At 39.2% G+C, this 16263-nt stretch overlaps 1 protein-coding gene across 2 annotated transcripts in view; it reads right to left on the bottom strand.

The window, feature by feature from the left end:
• Nucleotides 1-14099: 14099 nt before the first annotated feature.
• The window catches only part of ELO1 (Paxneb protein-like protein), a 205860-nt gene continuing 203696 nt past the window's right edge, over nt 14100-16263 (bottom strand). For both annotated transcript variants that reach the window (XM_089385804.1, XM_089385805.1), the window contains 3 exons: nt 14935-15094; nt 14669-14760; nt 14100-14550 (listed from right to left, as the gene is read on the bottom strand). In XM_089385804.1, the coding sequence (XP_089241930.1) occupies nt 14374-14550; nt 14669-14760; nt 14935-15094 (429 nt within the window). In that variant the 3' untranslated portion in view covers nt 14100-14373. The remainder of the gene's footprint in view (nt 14551-14668; nt 14761-14934; nt 15095-16263) is intronic.

The raw sequence follows: 16263 nt of genomic DNA on the forward strand, positions 1-16263 counted from the left end.
ACATGGTATCAGAGCAGAAGATCGGATCAGAGAGGCCATAGGTGAAAGGAAGTGAGATTTGTGCAAATTCAGAGGGAGATCTGAAGCACAAATTCTAAATTTGTGCAGGCCAACTAGGCAATGAAAATTGCAAGGAGGCCGAAATCGATTTCCAGTCCAGGTTGGAGGAAAAGTTCGATTTGCCTCAGAAGTAGTAGCAGCAGGCAGTATGATTATCGAAGAGGGTTTCCGGAGAGCAGATTAGATATTTTGTAGAGCAGATATATCACAATGATTTTGCAACAAGGGTTTTGCAGCAGCAGATCAGTGCAGGGCATGAAGAGAAAAGCACACAGCAGGAACTTCTAGTAAAATTCTAAGAGGGTTTCCAGTTTTCTAGTTGTATGAAAGGAGGTCGTAATTTCTAGCAAAAGAAGGTCGTAGCAGGTAAAGCGATTTTCTAGTGTGAGCTTGCCAGTCCAACAAGTGAATATGTCAAGGTTAGCAATGTGTGTGCCAGTGTTGGAGAACGACATCTAGAGGTAGAGTGAGTTCCCCAGGAGTGAAGTATTAGACAATGTGACTTCCAAGAAGGACTCCTGGAGGCAAGTGTGAATTATTCAGGAGAAGATATGTGCATTCCAAGAGGAGAGTGTGTAGTAGGGAGAAGGTCAAGCTAGTCTATCAGAAGGAGAAGGAGGTTTTCCGGTTTATTTCTCCATTTTTGAGTTTCGCAGGAATGGTCACAGCAGGACTCAGAGATCGGGATAGGTTGGACAGAGCCTCCAACTTTGGCATCTAGAAGGCCAGGATGCAATTCCTTTTGGATGAGCATAGTCTGAAGGAGTTTGTGACAGCAGTTGTTGTTGAACCAACAAATCTTATCCAGTACCGTGAGTATAAGAAGGTTATGGCCAAAGCCAAGAGGATGGTCTTAGATGGAGTTTGGGATCAAATTGTCACGCATATTGCAGACAAGACAACAACAAAAGACATGTGGGATGTCGTTGTGAAGATGTACCAAGATCCATCTGAGAATCAAAAAATGATTCTCAAGGAGAAGCTGAGGAGAGTAAAAATGCAGAAGGGAAAAAATGTTACATCTTGTCTCACCAAGATTCACAGTGTCAAAGATGAATAGCAATTATTAGAGAGAAACCATCAGATAGTGAGCTGCTGCGCACAACCCTCAACGAGTTTTCCAAGGAATGGCGTACATTCATCCAAGTGATTTATGGGCGAGACACACTTCCTAGTTCAAAGTGCCTATGGAGTGACTTCACTCAGGAGGAGCTAAGGCTCAATCTCATAGATGGTGCCACCAGCAACAATGGTAAGGGACCGAAGGTAGAGGATGAGGAGAACGTAGCTCTTGCAAGGCAAGAAAAAGTGAATAAGGGTCCTAGCTAAGGACATGACTCTAAAGGAGAGAAGAAGAAGGCCCTATCAAAGGTCAAGTGCTTCAGTTGTGGTAAGTTTGGTCACTATGTCACCCAGTGTCCAATGAGGAAAAGGGCAAGGGAAAGTAGATAGCAGCTTCGATAGAGATCGATGACTTGTGTGCCAGATTGGAGGATGAGTTTGTTATGTTTGTCGCATTATCCTCAAATGGATGACTATGATAATCCAGTATGCTAGATCGGGCAGGATCCAAGTGTGAAAATTCCTAGACTCTAGGAACCCCTGCTGCAGCAAATTTGAATCTACTTCACCTACTTGATCGTTTAACATACATTATCAAGTTATTTTTCTGAATACTGAAGAATATTACTTTTGCAACCTACTCTAATTAAATATTTGATCTTATGAAACAGAAAACAGAGCAAAGAACAAGATACATAGGACACACATATTTTTGGACATAATAGTCCCCGAAAAAACCCAATGCGAGAAAACCAGTGCAGCAGTTCTGAGGGTTTATTATTATGTAGGAGAAATATCTGAATAAAAATCTAGGATGCTCATCTAGCAATCCTTTACAGAGAAAATACTGGCGGAAAATTTAAGTGAGTTTTACCTCACTTCACCCAGCAGAATTTCGGTTGATCCAACACAAGACTGGCTAACCTTGGCTAATTTTGCGTTGCCTCTGCGTCACCTTCTCTGCCCCTGCGTCGACTCTCCTAGCAGTTCCCGACAGTTTCGGCAATTCCCGACAATTTCGGTTGTCCCGACAGTTCTGGATTCTACGTGACAGGCAACTTTTCTGCATCGGCTCTCCCGACTACTGTGCTACCTCTGCAAGCTCTCTCTGCCTCTCTGTTCTGTATTCTCTAGAAAGTCCTTCCAGATTCTCACTGCCCCTCAGTTGCAAGATCTCCCCAATCGATTTTCCTCTTGAGAACTTCTCACCTAAGAAAATCGATTTCCTCAATCTCTCTATGTGTTTCCAAATGAACCCCAAGCCTCCATTTTATACTTTTCATGTTGAGTCTTCAACAGCCAAAATTAAGTCTCTAATCAATGGTTAAGATTAAAACATGACTTGATCCGCCTTCTAGATCATTCTCACCCATATTTTGATTAATACCCATTAATATTTTAATTTTCCTAAGTTTAGACTTAGGAACCCCATTAAAAATATTAATTATTTTAATAAAATACAATCTGGGTGGAATTTCACCAAACGGTTTCTGGGTTCTTTAGAACTCATGTGCCTTAGCCTCTCCACCAATTTTCAAGGCTAGAGCACTTCTGATGCTACCAAAAACTAACACTCCCTCTTAGCGAGGAAAGTGCTTTAGCAACAATGTCCACCTGCATGCTGCTCTGTTTCTGAAGCACCTCCTTTCTGCACTGTTGCTGCCACCAACACTGTGTTGTTGCTACTACTGTACTGCTACCCATGACACTGCCACTGCCACTGCTGCATCTATACTACATCTCCCTCTCAAATGTTGCATCTGCTAGCACTGCCACTGCTAACATTGCATTTGTACTGCAACTCAGTTGTTGAGAGAAGCAACTGATAAACATCCAAAATTAACTGAACTTAATTGTGTTCAGCATAATACTATGAATGTTGGAATCTGACTGTTACTAACCCTCTGAATCTTTTGCACTTCTGCTAACTTTTGCACTCTGCCAACTGTACTGCTGCCAACCTTGCTCTGTGCTAATCAATCTCTAGTCCCAAGCTACTGCATCTATCCTCCACACAATCCACTGCATCATCTGACACTAAGTCCATCTCACTACTGTTGAATCTTGGGCTCTCGTAGCAAGGAATTGATCTAAGAGGTGGACTCCTCAAGGATCCTGCCCACATGTAGTCCTCCTAACTACAGCTCAATATCGCCCCATCTCCCTCCTGGAGATGCGTGGGCACTCATGGCAAACTCAACCTCATCAATCTTTACTAAAGCAGCCTTAGGATCATGTTTCTCATCCTTATCCTTTTTCTTCAAAGGACACTAGGATGCATAGTGGCCCAACTTGCCACAACTGAAACATTTCACCTTCGAAATGTCCTCCTTTCGTTTCGGCTTTTGTTGTCCCTTCGATGCTAAAGTTGCGTTCTCCTCCTCCTTCGTCTTTGTGCCACTCCCACTGCTGCCATTGAGGTTGACCTTCACTAGGTCCCTCCTTAACTCCTGTTGAAGAGCCGCCCACATCTCCTCCCATGAAGGTAGTTTTTCTCTACCCAATATGCTTTGGATGAAACCTTGCCATTCATTTGAGACTCCATTTAGGGCTATCCTGACCATCGCAGTTGGTTGAAGAGTGGACCCTACTGTAGCAAGCTGGTCTCTAGTGTCCTGACGACGCTGAAGATAGAGGTTCACCCCTTTTCCTTTCTGCATCAAAGTTCGCTGCAACTTCTACTCCAAATACATCTTCCGTTGTTCGAAAGAACCTTCATATAGTGACAACAAGGCTTCCCACATCTCTCGGGCTGTATTCTTGCCCTGCAAGTGTGAGACCACATGACCTCAACTCCATCGAGAATGAGCCTCTTTGCCTTCCCCTGCGGCCTTGTACTTCTTCTTTTGATCGTTGTCAGTGAGAACAGCTACAACACTATTGACATAGGTCTCGAGATCATATTCCTCCAAAACAAGTAAGATTTTGGTCTTCCATATGACATAGTTGGAAGCTCCTTCCAACTTGTCCTGATCTCTAAGCCCATGCGATGCCATTTCACTCAACTGACGAACTGACTCCTTAGTCACTGCTAAGCAAGTGAGAAATTCCAACTTTCTGGCGGAAAGTTCTCTGAGGAGAAAATTCCCCTTCTACGTGTCTTTGTTCTTTTCCAGCAGATTTCTGCCCCAGCAGAAATTGCGCCCTTCAAGCATTGCACTAAGGCTCTGCGTCACTCCCTCTGCCTCTGCAAACTCACGAACTGGAAATCGTACCTCTCTGTCGTCTCACTCAAAGAGAGATTTCCTCGGATCTGCTTCCCGGCAAGGACTGCGCAATCCCTTCAAGGGGATTCGAATTGCTTCCAAGTGCAGCTTTCGGCCTCACTGCTCAGCACTGGATCTGCTCTTCCTGTTTCAAAATCAATGCTCTGATACCATGTGAAAATTCCTAGACTCTAGGAACCCCTACTGCAGCAAATCTGAATCTACTTCACCTACTTGATTGTTTAACATACATTATCAAGTTATTCTTTTGAATACTAAAGCAAATGACTTCTGCAGCCTACAATAATTAAATATTTGATCTCATGAAATTGAAAACAGAGCAAAGAACAAGATACATAGGACACACTTATTTTTTGACACGATAATCCCCAGAAAAACCCAATGCGGGAAAACTGATGCAGCAATTCGAAGGATTTATTATTATGCAGGAGAAATATCTAAATACAAATCTAGGATGCTCATCTAGCAATCCTTTACAGAGAAAATACTGGCAGAAAATGTGTGTGAGTTTTACCTCACTTCACCCGGCAAAATTTCGGCTGATCCGGCACAAGACTGGCTAAACCCTTGCTATTTCTGCTTTGGCTCTGCATCAGCCCTGCATCACCTTCTTTGCCCTCTGTGTCAGCTCTCCCGGCTGTTCTAGCAGTTCCCGGTAGTTTCAGCCGTTTCGACAGTTCTGGATTCTACGTGACAGGCAACTTTTCTGCATCAGCACTCCCAGCTACTGCGTTGCCTCTACAAGCTCTCTCCGCCTCTCTGTTTTGTATTCTCTGGAAAGTCCTCCTTCCGGATTCTCACTGCCCCTCAGCTGCAAGATCTCCCCAATCGATTTTCCTCTTGAGAACTTCTCACCTCAGAAAATCGATTTCCTCAATCTCTCTGTGTGTTTCCAAATGAACCCCAAGCCTCCATTTTATACTTTTCCTATTGAATCTTCAACGGCCGAGATTAAGTCTCTAATCAACAGCTAAGATTAAAACATGACTTGATCCACCTTCTAGATCATTCTCACCCATATTTTGATTAATACCCACTAATATTTTAATTTTTCGAAGTTTAGACTTAGGAACCCCATTAAAATATTAATTATTTTAATAAAATACAATCCAGGTGGAATTTCACCAAATGGTTTCTAAGTTCTTTAGAACTCATGTGCCTTAGCCTCTCCACCAATTTTCAAGGCTTGAGCAATTCTGATGCTACCAAAAACTAACACCAAGGGAGGAGCAGCAAGTGGTCTAGATCTAGCCAAGGAGGGCTTGATTAGTAGATTAGATCCAATTGTTGTATATTCCTCACATGGATCAGTACCTTTGTTATAGTTGCCTAAGAGTTAAAGTAGCAAGAGGATCGAAGTGTCAGTAAAGCGCAGTCAAATACTTGAGAGACAGTGTAGAGCCAGGGAGGTGGATTCAAAGTCTCAAGGGACAATTGCAAAGCTAGTTGCAGTGACAGCAGATCAGTGAGATTTTGAGACTCAGAGGGAGTCTAGCTTCAGAGGGAGAAGCCCTATGGAAGCTTGATCTTCAGGTTTTGATAGATCAATACACATAGGTGCAGTGGTTGCAGCAGTGCAGAGGCATCAACAATGTGAGATAAGAGTATGCGCAATAGCATGGTCGACAATGTTTTGCTAAAGTACATTTCTTCACAATGATTTCCAATGACAAGGAGTCAAATCAGCTTGAAGATGTGAAGGAAGGAGGTATTACAGACATCAGGCACCACCAACAACATGAATCAGTTCGGCTACAACATGTTCCCACAAAGCAACAGGTGGTTGATATACTCACAAAGGCTCTAGGGAGGGCCAAGTTCATCTACTTCAAAGAACAGATGGGTATAGTGGAGAACACCTTCCTTGCTAAGAGGGAGAAAGATTTTGGTAGCTGCGGACAAGTGTTCTAGTCTCTATGATGTTTAAGAGGCTAAGGAACACGAGATCTCCAAAATCCAGAAAATGTTTCGCGAGAAAAGACTTGGCAACACCTCAATTAAAATAATTAGCTAATAATTATATATTTCCTATGTCTAACTTAGGAAAATTGGTTAATTAAAGTGAATTAATTAGGGAAGTTAGATTTTGCTCTAGAGACTTCCAGAAAAGTTAATTGAAAGAGTCAAGATGATGTTAGTCATCAGCTGAGATGTGATCATGGTGGTTGAGACTCCAACAAGAGATTATAAGAGCAGGCCGAAAGGTTTGAAAAAGGCATCGAGTATCATTTGAGCAGTTCTACTACCCAGTTGCAAGTATTTAGCAAGGGCACAGTTGAAGCTAGCGAAGCATCAAAGGCAGGGGTTTCAACAGAGATTTCCTCAGTATTTTCTAGCACCTGGGAGACAAAAAGACGGGGCCAAATTCATCTGTAGAGGAGGCCACATCAGCTAGTGCGGGTAGCCAGATTTCCCAGTGCGAGTTGGTAGAGGACACCACATTTCAGTTGCTAGAGATCGGATCTAATTTCCGAAGGCAGAGCGAGTGGATTCTAGAGGCAGAGGGAAGCAAGATGACTTGTTGGAAGGAGGTTCTAGTGGCTAATCGAATTTTTTGGAGGTAGCAGTGCGCATTTCCTAGAGGCAATTCGAATAGCCTAGGAGAGTGTGAATTGTCGAGGGAGGGCCAATTCGACTAGCAAAGGGAGAAAGATAGTCTCTAATATATTTTGCCAGTGGAGATCAATATTTGCCGAAGGTTTTCTAGTGAAAGTCAACCAGTTGTAATTTCTCAAATTGCTAAAGATAATAATAAAACCCTCATCAGTTGCACTGGTTTTCCCTTCAAGGTTTTTCCAGGGACAATTGTCCAAAAACAATGGTGTCAACTTTTGTGTGCGTGCATCTATCTCTCAGTTTTGTATTTTATATTTCCACAACATTTTGTTTTTGAAGAATGCGATTGTGAATTTATCATTATTTGTTATAAGTAAATTACAGAAGAAAAAAAATTGCTAACAGTTAGAAGATAAACCTCCAGTTAATTGCATTCAAGGAATTTTCACAAGTGCCCTCAAGGCCTGGGCTATTATGGACCACCTAACAAGCCAACATGGACTCAAGTGAAAGCAACCATCCATTAGAGACTATGATCATATGAGTATTTAAGAGGACCAAACTTGCATGCTAAAAGCATATTAATACTTCAAACTTTGCTCATCTTCTGATATCTAACTAGACTAAGTCCTGTAAAGGTGTTTCTTACCTTGATAGAGGTTGTTAATGGTCAACCCTATTAGGTGCTTCTAGCTCCCAAGGGGAGGTGGCATTTCCAAGGTCAACCCCTCAATCAATAGGTGTTAGTGTAAATGAGTGGCATTGGAGGGGAAAAGGCTTCATGACCAAGTGTCATGGTCAAGGGGACCAACAAATGGGGAGCCCACATCTTGGGTGTATAGATGTAAATGGAGGGAGAAATCATGGAGGCATGAGTTACCCTACTCGGCCTGCTTTTTTCGCCCCTTTAGTGCGCCTTTACTTTTTCCTGACAATGCTTTGCATTACCGCGCATAGCTTAAGGGTTAGAGTTTGTTCCTTATGATGTAGCATTTAATATTACCTCTTAAGATGAGACAGTTAATCGCTCATCAGGGATGGGACATGTAAGGGTTCCTTTTGATGTAATGGAGCATCAAGAACTGAAAGATGGCTAATGAGGAGGGTAGTGCTCATGCTAGACTTCTGCAAGGTAGAGCTCATGCTAGACTCAAGGAGTGTGGACATAATGGTGCCAAATGCTAATGAACCAATAACGAGTTAGACCCGAAGAATGGAAGTGGTATAAAGGGGCTTGTAATGTGGCATGGAAAGTGTCAAGTATGATGTAGGGGAGAATGAACATGCTATCTCAATCTAGGTTTTCCAAATAGTACCCCTTCTATAACCCTAAGGCCTTAAGGGAGGTCCCACTAGACTAGGGCTAAAGATTAACTCCCCTGGTAAGGTGAGAGAACAAATTTAAAGTTAAAATCAGTCAATCTTCCATATCACCCCTTTATCCATACTAAATGTCCAAAACAAATAAGTATAACACCTGATTGAAAAATGATCAAAGTACCTTTTAAAAAGGAAACCCACCTCCATCCAAGTGGAAGTGTCCCAGTTCTATTTGCATCTCCATATGGTGATCAAAGCACAAGGTATACCCCCTGTCGTCGCACTCTCTACATCATGCCATCACATTACGCCTTGCCACCTAATCCCGTACACATTACACCTACTACCAGCTCGCTAAGCGTCCATCCCTGACCTTGCAACATCACTAGTTTCACCCGGAGCACCCCTTCCCGTTCTTCCACCATTATCGGTGAGAGGTATGTGGTTGATGCAGAGGGTGGAGACACTTGGCGTATCATCATCAAGAAATGAGTATCAAGGGTTGCTAGTTGGCAGGCTCTCTGGTTGGCTTTCTAGTTGGCTATCCAATGTAGGAAAAAATCATTCTCCTATGGGGTTACCCATTTTGGTGGATAATAGGGCCCATTTTAGTAGCAAGTCCCAGTTCGGAAATTTGGGGTCCAAAACCTTCTAGATCCATTTTGAGGCATCAAAATGCACTTTTTGAGGTCAAAAGGTTGTCAGAATAGCTCTAGCACCTTCACATTGTTCTACATACTGAGAACTTTCCAATGGCATGAAAATCACCTCAATCAGAACTTGTATATGGAAGTTGTACCTCTCGCAAGTTAACCTTGTTGTTGCACAAAATTTCTAGGCACCAATCTCTCTGTTTAAGTTGTCTCCCTACAGTAGGCTAAGGGGGGTAGACCCTATGGAAAAAAGGAATGAAGAATAACTAGTTGGGAACCAACCAGTTCGGGAGACACAGTGAAGCGATCAAGTACTTGATTAAGATTTAGCAAGACTTATAGGATTTGATTAGATTTTAAGCAATTGATGCCAGTGCCTTATGCAGTCAACTATCTTGCTAGGAAATTTAGGACCAAGTAATTGATTTGAAACTGCTGCTTGGATGAATGACTATCTTATATGAAGTGCAGATCCTAAAGCTAATATGAGATGCAAGAATCTTAGTTAATTTTAGTTAAATGCCTATCTAAGTTTTAACCCTTTGATCCTTTCTATATTGAGCCTGATTTCGTAGTAATTGGCAGAAAGAAGATAAGGTGAAGCACACTAAGGTGTGATTAATGATACCTCTCCTGAAAATCTAACATACCCGGTGCCTCCGGCGCTGCAGAGAGTTGTGGCTCTGACGACTGCAAGGTCACCGTTTTAAGTACTATTAAAAACAGGCTTCTCAAGCAAAGATGGATGGATACCTATCTTTCTATCAACCAAGGTTATGCTTGGAAGTAAATTTTATTTATGCAAAACTAAGTTATGATGAGAAAAAGTTAGCCCTGAGGATTAGAAACACTTGTGTCGCAAAAGCCCTTAATCACCAAAATAAAATGTTCGCTTTATTGGATGAAGACTTAAAAATAAACCCCTGAAAATATTACAATTAAACCACAAGCTTATTTCAAATCTTTTTTGATACAATTATAGCTCAAAGAGAACAAAAACTTCTTTGCAATCAATGTCAACAGATGCTCAAAAAATACTCAGTTTATGAAACAAAAGATATGCATTTTATCACAATTCCATGACAGAGTACTTAATTTTCATAAATTAGTTTTTAGGACAGCAGTAAGAAAAACTTTATGACAGCAGCAATATGACAATGAAAACAGTAAGCTATCAATGATATCTTTATGCCAAAAATTTACTGAAAAGTTTCCAAACTTGCCCACATGAATTATCAAAAAAATTTAGCCTGTTATGATGTGATTTCCAGAATTATATTAGATCTGATATACTTATTACAGCTAGCAATTAAAACATGAAATAAGCCTAATGATGAATGCCCAACTCAAGAAATTAATTCCTTAATGTATTAGACAACTTAAGAACTGATTTTAGGCTAACCCACATGAAATTTTGCCACTGTTATATTTCAGACTTCAGAAACAGAATTATTCAGAGATAACAGTCACCCAAAATGTAGATCTAGGCCAAATTCTTGATACACATCAAACATAAATGATTTATTAATATATTTAGCAATTTTTTTAATTAATTCCAAACCACTTATATGTGTTTTTCACCACTATTAGAAAGGTATATGACTGTTGTATCAAACAGTGAGGAAAAAGATGGTTTAGAGATCAAACTCTTAGGCCCTAGGCCTTGAAAATCACTTGCCAAAATTGCCAAAAAAAATTCAATACCTGAAACACAAATTTTTACTAAATTTTCTGCAAAAACCTACCAATGATTAGATTCAAAAAATTAAATATTCAAATCAGAAATGGAGCAAGCGGAATCTAGGGCAAATGAGAGCTAGAACAGGGCCAATAGAACTAGCGTTGAGCTAGGAGAAGGCAGATCTGGGCTTAGGAGCCCCAAAACTTGAAACCCTTGTTCTGAAAAAATTATTTTGCTTCAAATCTTTAGATTTATTGCAAAATCTTTAATGGCTGACCCTGCAAACAAATTTGGGACAAGATATTGCCCTCCAGGGCCTAGATCTGTCTCAAAACCCCCAGATCTACTTGAAAAAATCTCAGATTTGAAGATTTTCTTGGCTAATTTCTCAGATATATTCCTGCACACAATCTTTGAACCTAGATCTTGCCCTTTGAGGTCTAGATCTAGCTTAGATCTGAAGATTTTCTTGGTTGATTTCTCAGATCTATTCCTGCACACAATCTTTGAGCTCAGATCTTGCCCTCCAGGGTCTAGATCTAGCACAGATCTGAAGATTTTCTTGGTTGATTTCTCAAATATATTCCTGCACAAGTGAAAGAGAAAAACCCAATACCCAATATGTACAGAACTAGAGAAAATCCCAAAAACCCAAGTGTTAAAATTCAAAATTATGTTACAAAATTTCAGATCTACACAAGTAAATAACATATCTATACAAATAATTTACAAATCTATCAGATCTAAGGAGTATGCGTCCAACTCCGCTCCCAGATTTAATAATCTATGGCCCTTAATAGCCAGATCTCTCAAAACTTCCACAAAATATTTAAAAGATTTTGAGATTTTAGAAAAGTACTAGCCCAAAAACACCCTGCAAAAAAATATTATCGTTAGATAAATCCTGAGGCTTATATGAAGTAGGCCCTTCAGAAATTATGTGTTAAGAGTTGGTTGGTCCAACCGAAGACTATCCCCAAATGCTCAATGAGACCCTGAGAGATCTTCTGCAAATACTAGATCAACCATCAAATCAAATAGAGAAATAGAATAACAATAAAATTATGAAGAAATAGAGATACCTGCTACTTCAATCAAAATTAAAAATGTTACCCTAGATCCAACAAACTGAATAAGGTACCTGTATTCAGATTATTCTAAGAGAGCTATTGATTGACAGTTTTCACATAATATTAAGCAGAAATTAAAACAATGTTACCATAAATTCATAAAGAGGAACACTACAGCACGTTGAAACCCCAAAGACTTTTGCATTAATTCAAAAAAGTATACAAGAGAGCTTGAGAGCTTAGTACACGATTCAAAGATCAGTTGGATCAACTGACAAATGACCTTCTATTTAAAGATAAATCTTCCAACGGCTAGTTCGAATGATCATTGTCAAAGAAATCTCGACTGTTGATGAGGATTAAAATTTATTTTAATCTTATCCGTCGAAATTTTAAATTCTTGAAGAAATTCAAATTTTTCAATTAAATGCATTTTAATTAACTCAAAAATAAAAATTTTGAGTTAATTTCCTCAAAAATTTGACTTTGATTTAAACCCAAGGGACCAAAGGCTTAAAATTTAGCAAAATTATTAATTTACCTTAGTCCCGGGACCTTTTAAAATTTTAATTTTAAGGACCAACGAATTTTCCCTGTGAGAAATTTAAATTTACCTAGGACTTAAAATTAATTAAATTTCTGGCTTAGAATTTTAATTAATTTTTTGCCAGAAAATTTAATTAATTAACCTATGAGGGGATAAATTAATTTTCCAACCCTCAAGACACTTTACATCATAATTTTCATATCTTTTACATCATAAGGAGGGAAACCCATCTGAAATAGACCCTCACAGACTACCCATTTCTATGACACAAATATAATCCAGCAGACCAAGCAATTTGTAATAAAATAACCTAACCAAATAGTTAGGATTATTCCCAAATCACTTTTACAGACTCGCCTAAGATCCCAGTGACAAAATACATTTTGGCTTTGGGGTAAGACTGAAGGAAAACTCTGTCGACCATCCGAGAATGGATCGGTGAGACAAAAAACCTCCCAGAATGTAGATCATTACCAAAAAAGTAGGCTTACCTAAGCAATTACATACATGACACAGATCTGCTGAGATTATTTACACCATATACATGCAGAATGAGTTTACATTGTAACATGATAATCAGGCTGATGATGATAGCTAAACGGCACAGACACATCGATCAAGCGCTATCCCTTTTGCGAAAAAAGAGGGTGTACTGCTATGGGTCGTTGACACGTAGTGGTCAACAGACCTCTCTTGTTGACTACCATGGTAACAAGTGGATGTCACGTCAACCCCCATTACATGTGAACTATCACGAAGATTCTAAGAGGTCCAAAACCTTATCACTAATTGAGGGTTGAGGATGCAAAAACCCACTCCAAATGGCTATCAAGCTATGTTATATACTAAGCCACTAAGAAGAGAAGTGGGTTCGATTTTTTAGTATTGTACTTCTTTGATAGTTGAGCAGAACATCTAGGAGTGGAATTTGAGAGCATAACAAAGGAAGAAGACAATTTTGTGGTGGCCATTCAGGCCATAGTGTCATAAGCAACTCCATAGTGTGTGCCCCTTTCTTTGTACTTGCATTTCATAAATGAAGAAAAGATAGCAGAGTTATAGGCCTCACCTTCTAGCTAGGTTTTCCCCTATTTTGGATTTCCCGAGATACGTCTTGTGTTCATTTGTGTGGATGGTGCATTCAATTGTTTGTTCTTTCATTTTCATATTTCAGTTATTTTCACAAATTTGAACAATAAGATACTAATAATTAATCTGGGATCTAAGGAAATAAATTACATAATCTAAGATTTTAGAATATTATAAGATTTGTTGTGACAAATTGTTCCAGTGGAATATCCATTGCAGTTTACAGATCAAATAAGGATGAACTACAAATAGCTAGAACAATAATTACAACATTTAAAACTTCATGAAAATCTGAAAAAACATAACACAATGCAAATCTAAAGTGACTTTCATGTAACTAAGAAGAATACCAGTGTCCAGTAAACACAGTGATTCAGCAACTTCGTGTGCTACTGCTTATTTGAAGAATATTAAAGCAATGAAAAGGGGCCATTATGAAGTCGATGAGAGGATATGATGAATGCAAAAATGCTTCTTGTTGCATTCAAACAGAAGAAATGATGATTATGGGACCCGGTGGAAAAATTAAAAACAAAACATTGGAAAAGAAAGACATGAACTCATTGAAGCTATCAAAGAAATTGGTGATGGGTTCATTCACAGTGACAAGAATGAACTGCTTTCATACCACTCGCAATAGACTAGCCGTAATTAGATAAGTAATAGAGCAAAGATGAAGATCTTAAGAAATCTATAAGAAGATAGATTGTATACTTTTTGTGCTAATAAACATGAAGGGATGCCTTGATGATCTCCTTATTGAAAAAGCTGTCCATATCTGTAAGCTTCTTACAAGCTTGGTGCTATTATGTTATGGTTAACATACCATGTTCATGGCAAAAGACTAGCTATATTGCAACAATTGAACCTAAGACAATTATGACTTGCTACCACAGCTAGAACATTTGAAGGACAAAACATATCCAAAACTGGCACATAACATCAAATAAATTGTGTTAGCTCAATTACCAATAAGTCTATTATAAAGGGGGAGAGAGATAGAGAGACAATCAATAAAACAATATTATGAAGCTACAGTTCTCTCTAAACTGTGAAAGGTATTGTGGGTCACAAAGTTAGTAAAAAAGTTATTAGCAGATAAGTGATGTCAGAAATCAAGCACAGAACCATTAGCAGACCTAGAGCATGAAGAAGCAGCAGCAACAGTGCCATAAGATTCACCACTAGAAGCATCTACTGGAGCTTGATTCAAGCGCTCCAAAACGACTACTTTTTTATGTAGCAGCTTCAAAGAATATGTGTTTGCTTCCAAAATAGTAGGAACCTGACCACAAACAAGAACAGCGATTGCAAATGACTTAATCAGAAGAGTGCACATGGAAAATGGAGTATCACATGCATCCAAACTGGTTATAAGAAAGAAAGGTATAGCTCAAATATACCTGTGTATTGATACATGCCAACTTGTGGACGTGTACAAAACCTATCATATCTTGATAATCAGTCAGCAAGCTAGCTAACTCCTTGTCTTCATCTGTTAGAAACAAAAGTTAGTTCAAATAGCTTTATAGCTAATTATACCAATGCCTAAAAAGGATCAGATTTTAACTTCATTTATAACTACTTGAGGTTTTGTGTTTCCATAAAGAGTTATCAACACCCTAATGATGGGGACATGCTGCTGCTACAATAAACTGTAAGAGCTTACCAGGGATAGCCTTAACAGAGAGAACAATATCTGCCAGGTGCTGCCATCTGGTACAGAAGAATGGTGTAAGAAGAGAAGATGGGCAAGTGATCATAGCTACTGCATTGGAAACTCGTAGTACTGCCTTCAAGGATTTAAGAAAAGAGAGCATCTCCCAATCCTGGATTCCACAACGATGTCCATATGTACATATGGTCATTGTATGATGCAGAGAATATGCACTCTATATTAACCTTTCAACCATCATAAAACAACAGTCTTCAATAAAATAAATACACTATTTACTAGACAGAATGTCAATACAAAGCCATTCTTTAATCCACTCTTATGAAAATTGAGCTCAGTAGAAACCACCTTTCACCTTTGGAGTCGCAAACTATTTTCCATCTTATCATGACCATTCCACTCAGGTGTCTGATGTCAATGTTATTAAGAAAGACGAAAGAACTAGAAAGGAAGCAACCTCTTACATAAAGTTGGAAGAATGGAGCTTTAAAGAGAAGAATAAAAACAATAAAAGAATGGCAAGAGGTATATAAAGTGAAAGTAGATAATACTTTCTTTGAAGAAAAGAATATCGAAACATGAAGCATCAGATAATCTACTAAACTATAAGATGAACAACCTTCAAAAATGCCAATTAAGAAGTATCTTTTAGTTAACTTCATAGCATGAAAAAAAATAACACACAAAAGTAGAATTACGGACGAAACTCAGAGAGAAGCATGAAGACTTTAAGGAATACAAAGAATGTTTCAGAGATGTAGCACCTCAACCAACCATCAAACCATCCAGCATGAAAAAGGATATGCCATGTAATATTTAGCAGAGAGGTATTAATGTGTAATGAAATCCTAACATAGGGACATGCCACTTTAGCAAGACACCCTATAACATCACATAGATAACCATAGGCCAAAGACTACCCACAAACCATGGCATCTAAACTACTCACAATGTTAGCACTGGAGTGAGGAAGGATGCGATCACATCAACCCAAGGACTTGCATCCCAAAGCCAGCTTCCAGATTGGCAAAGCTTCTGGTGTGGATAATGCCTTATAAACCTTCTTTGTCTCACAAACACTATGCAGATAGATAGCTAAGAGGACTCAAAAGAACAGAAGCCAGATGTTAGAGCCCCAATTTCACCTCATTCCTCGTAAATCTGAAGGGGTGTTTGTGAGTCCAAGCATCATTATGAAATTTTCAAACTTTTCTCTTCCAAGTGCTTTGGTGAAGATGTCTGCAATTTGCTCATTTGTGGAACAATGTCATAGGTGAATAGTCTTGGCCTCTACATGATGTCAAATCAAATGATACTTTGTGT

The sequence above is a fragment of the Pinus tabuliformis genome, chromosome Q (genome assembly GCF_031772625.1).
Source record: "Pinus tabuliformis cultivar Carrire ecotype Pingquan chromosome Q, CPIR1, whole genome shotgun sequence".
NCBI classification, from domain to species: Eukaryota; Viridiplantae; Streptophyta; class Pinopsida; order Pinales; family Pinaceae; genus Pinus; species Pinus tabuliformis.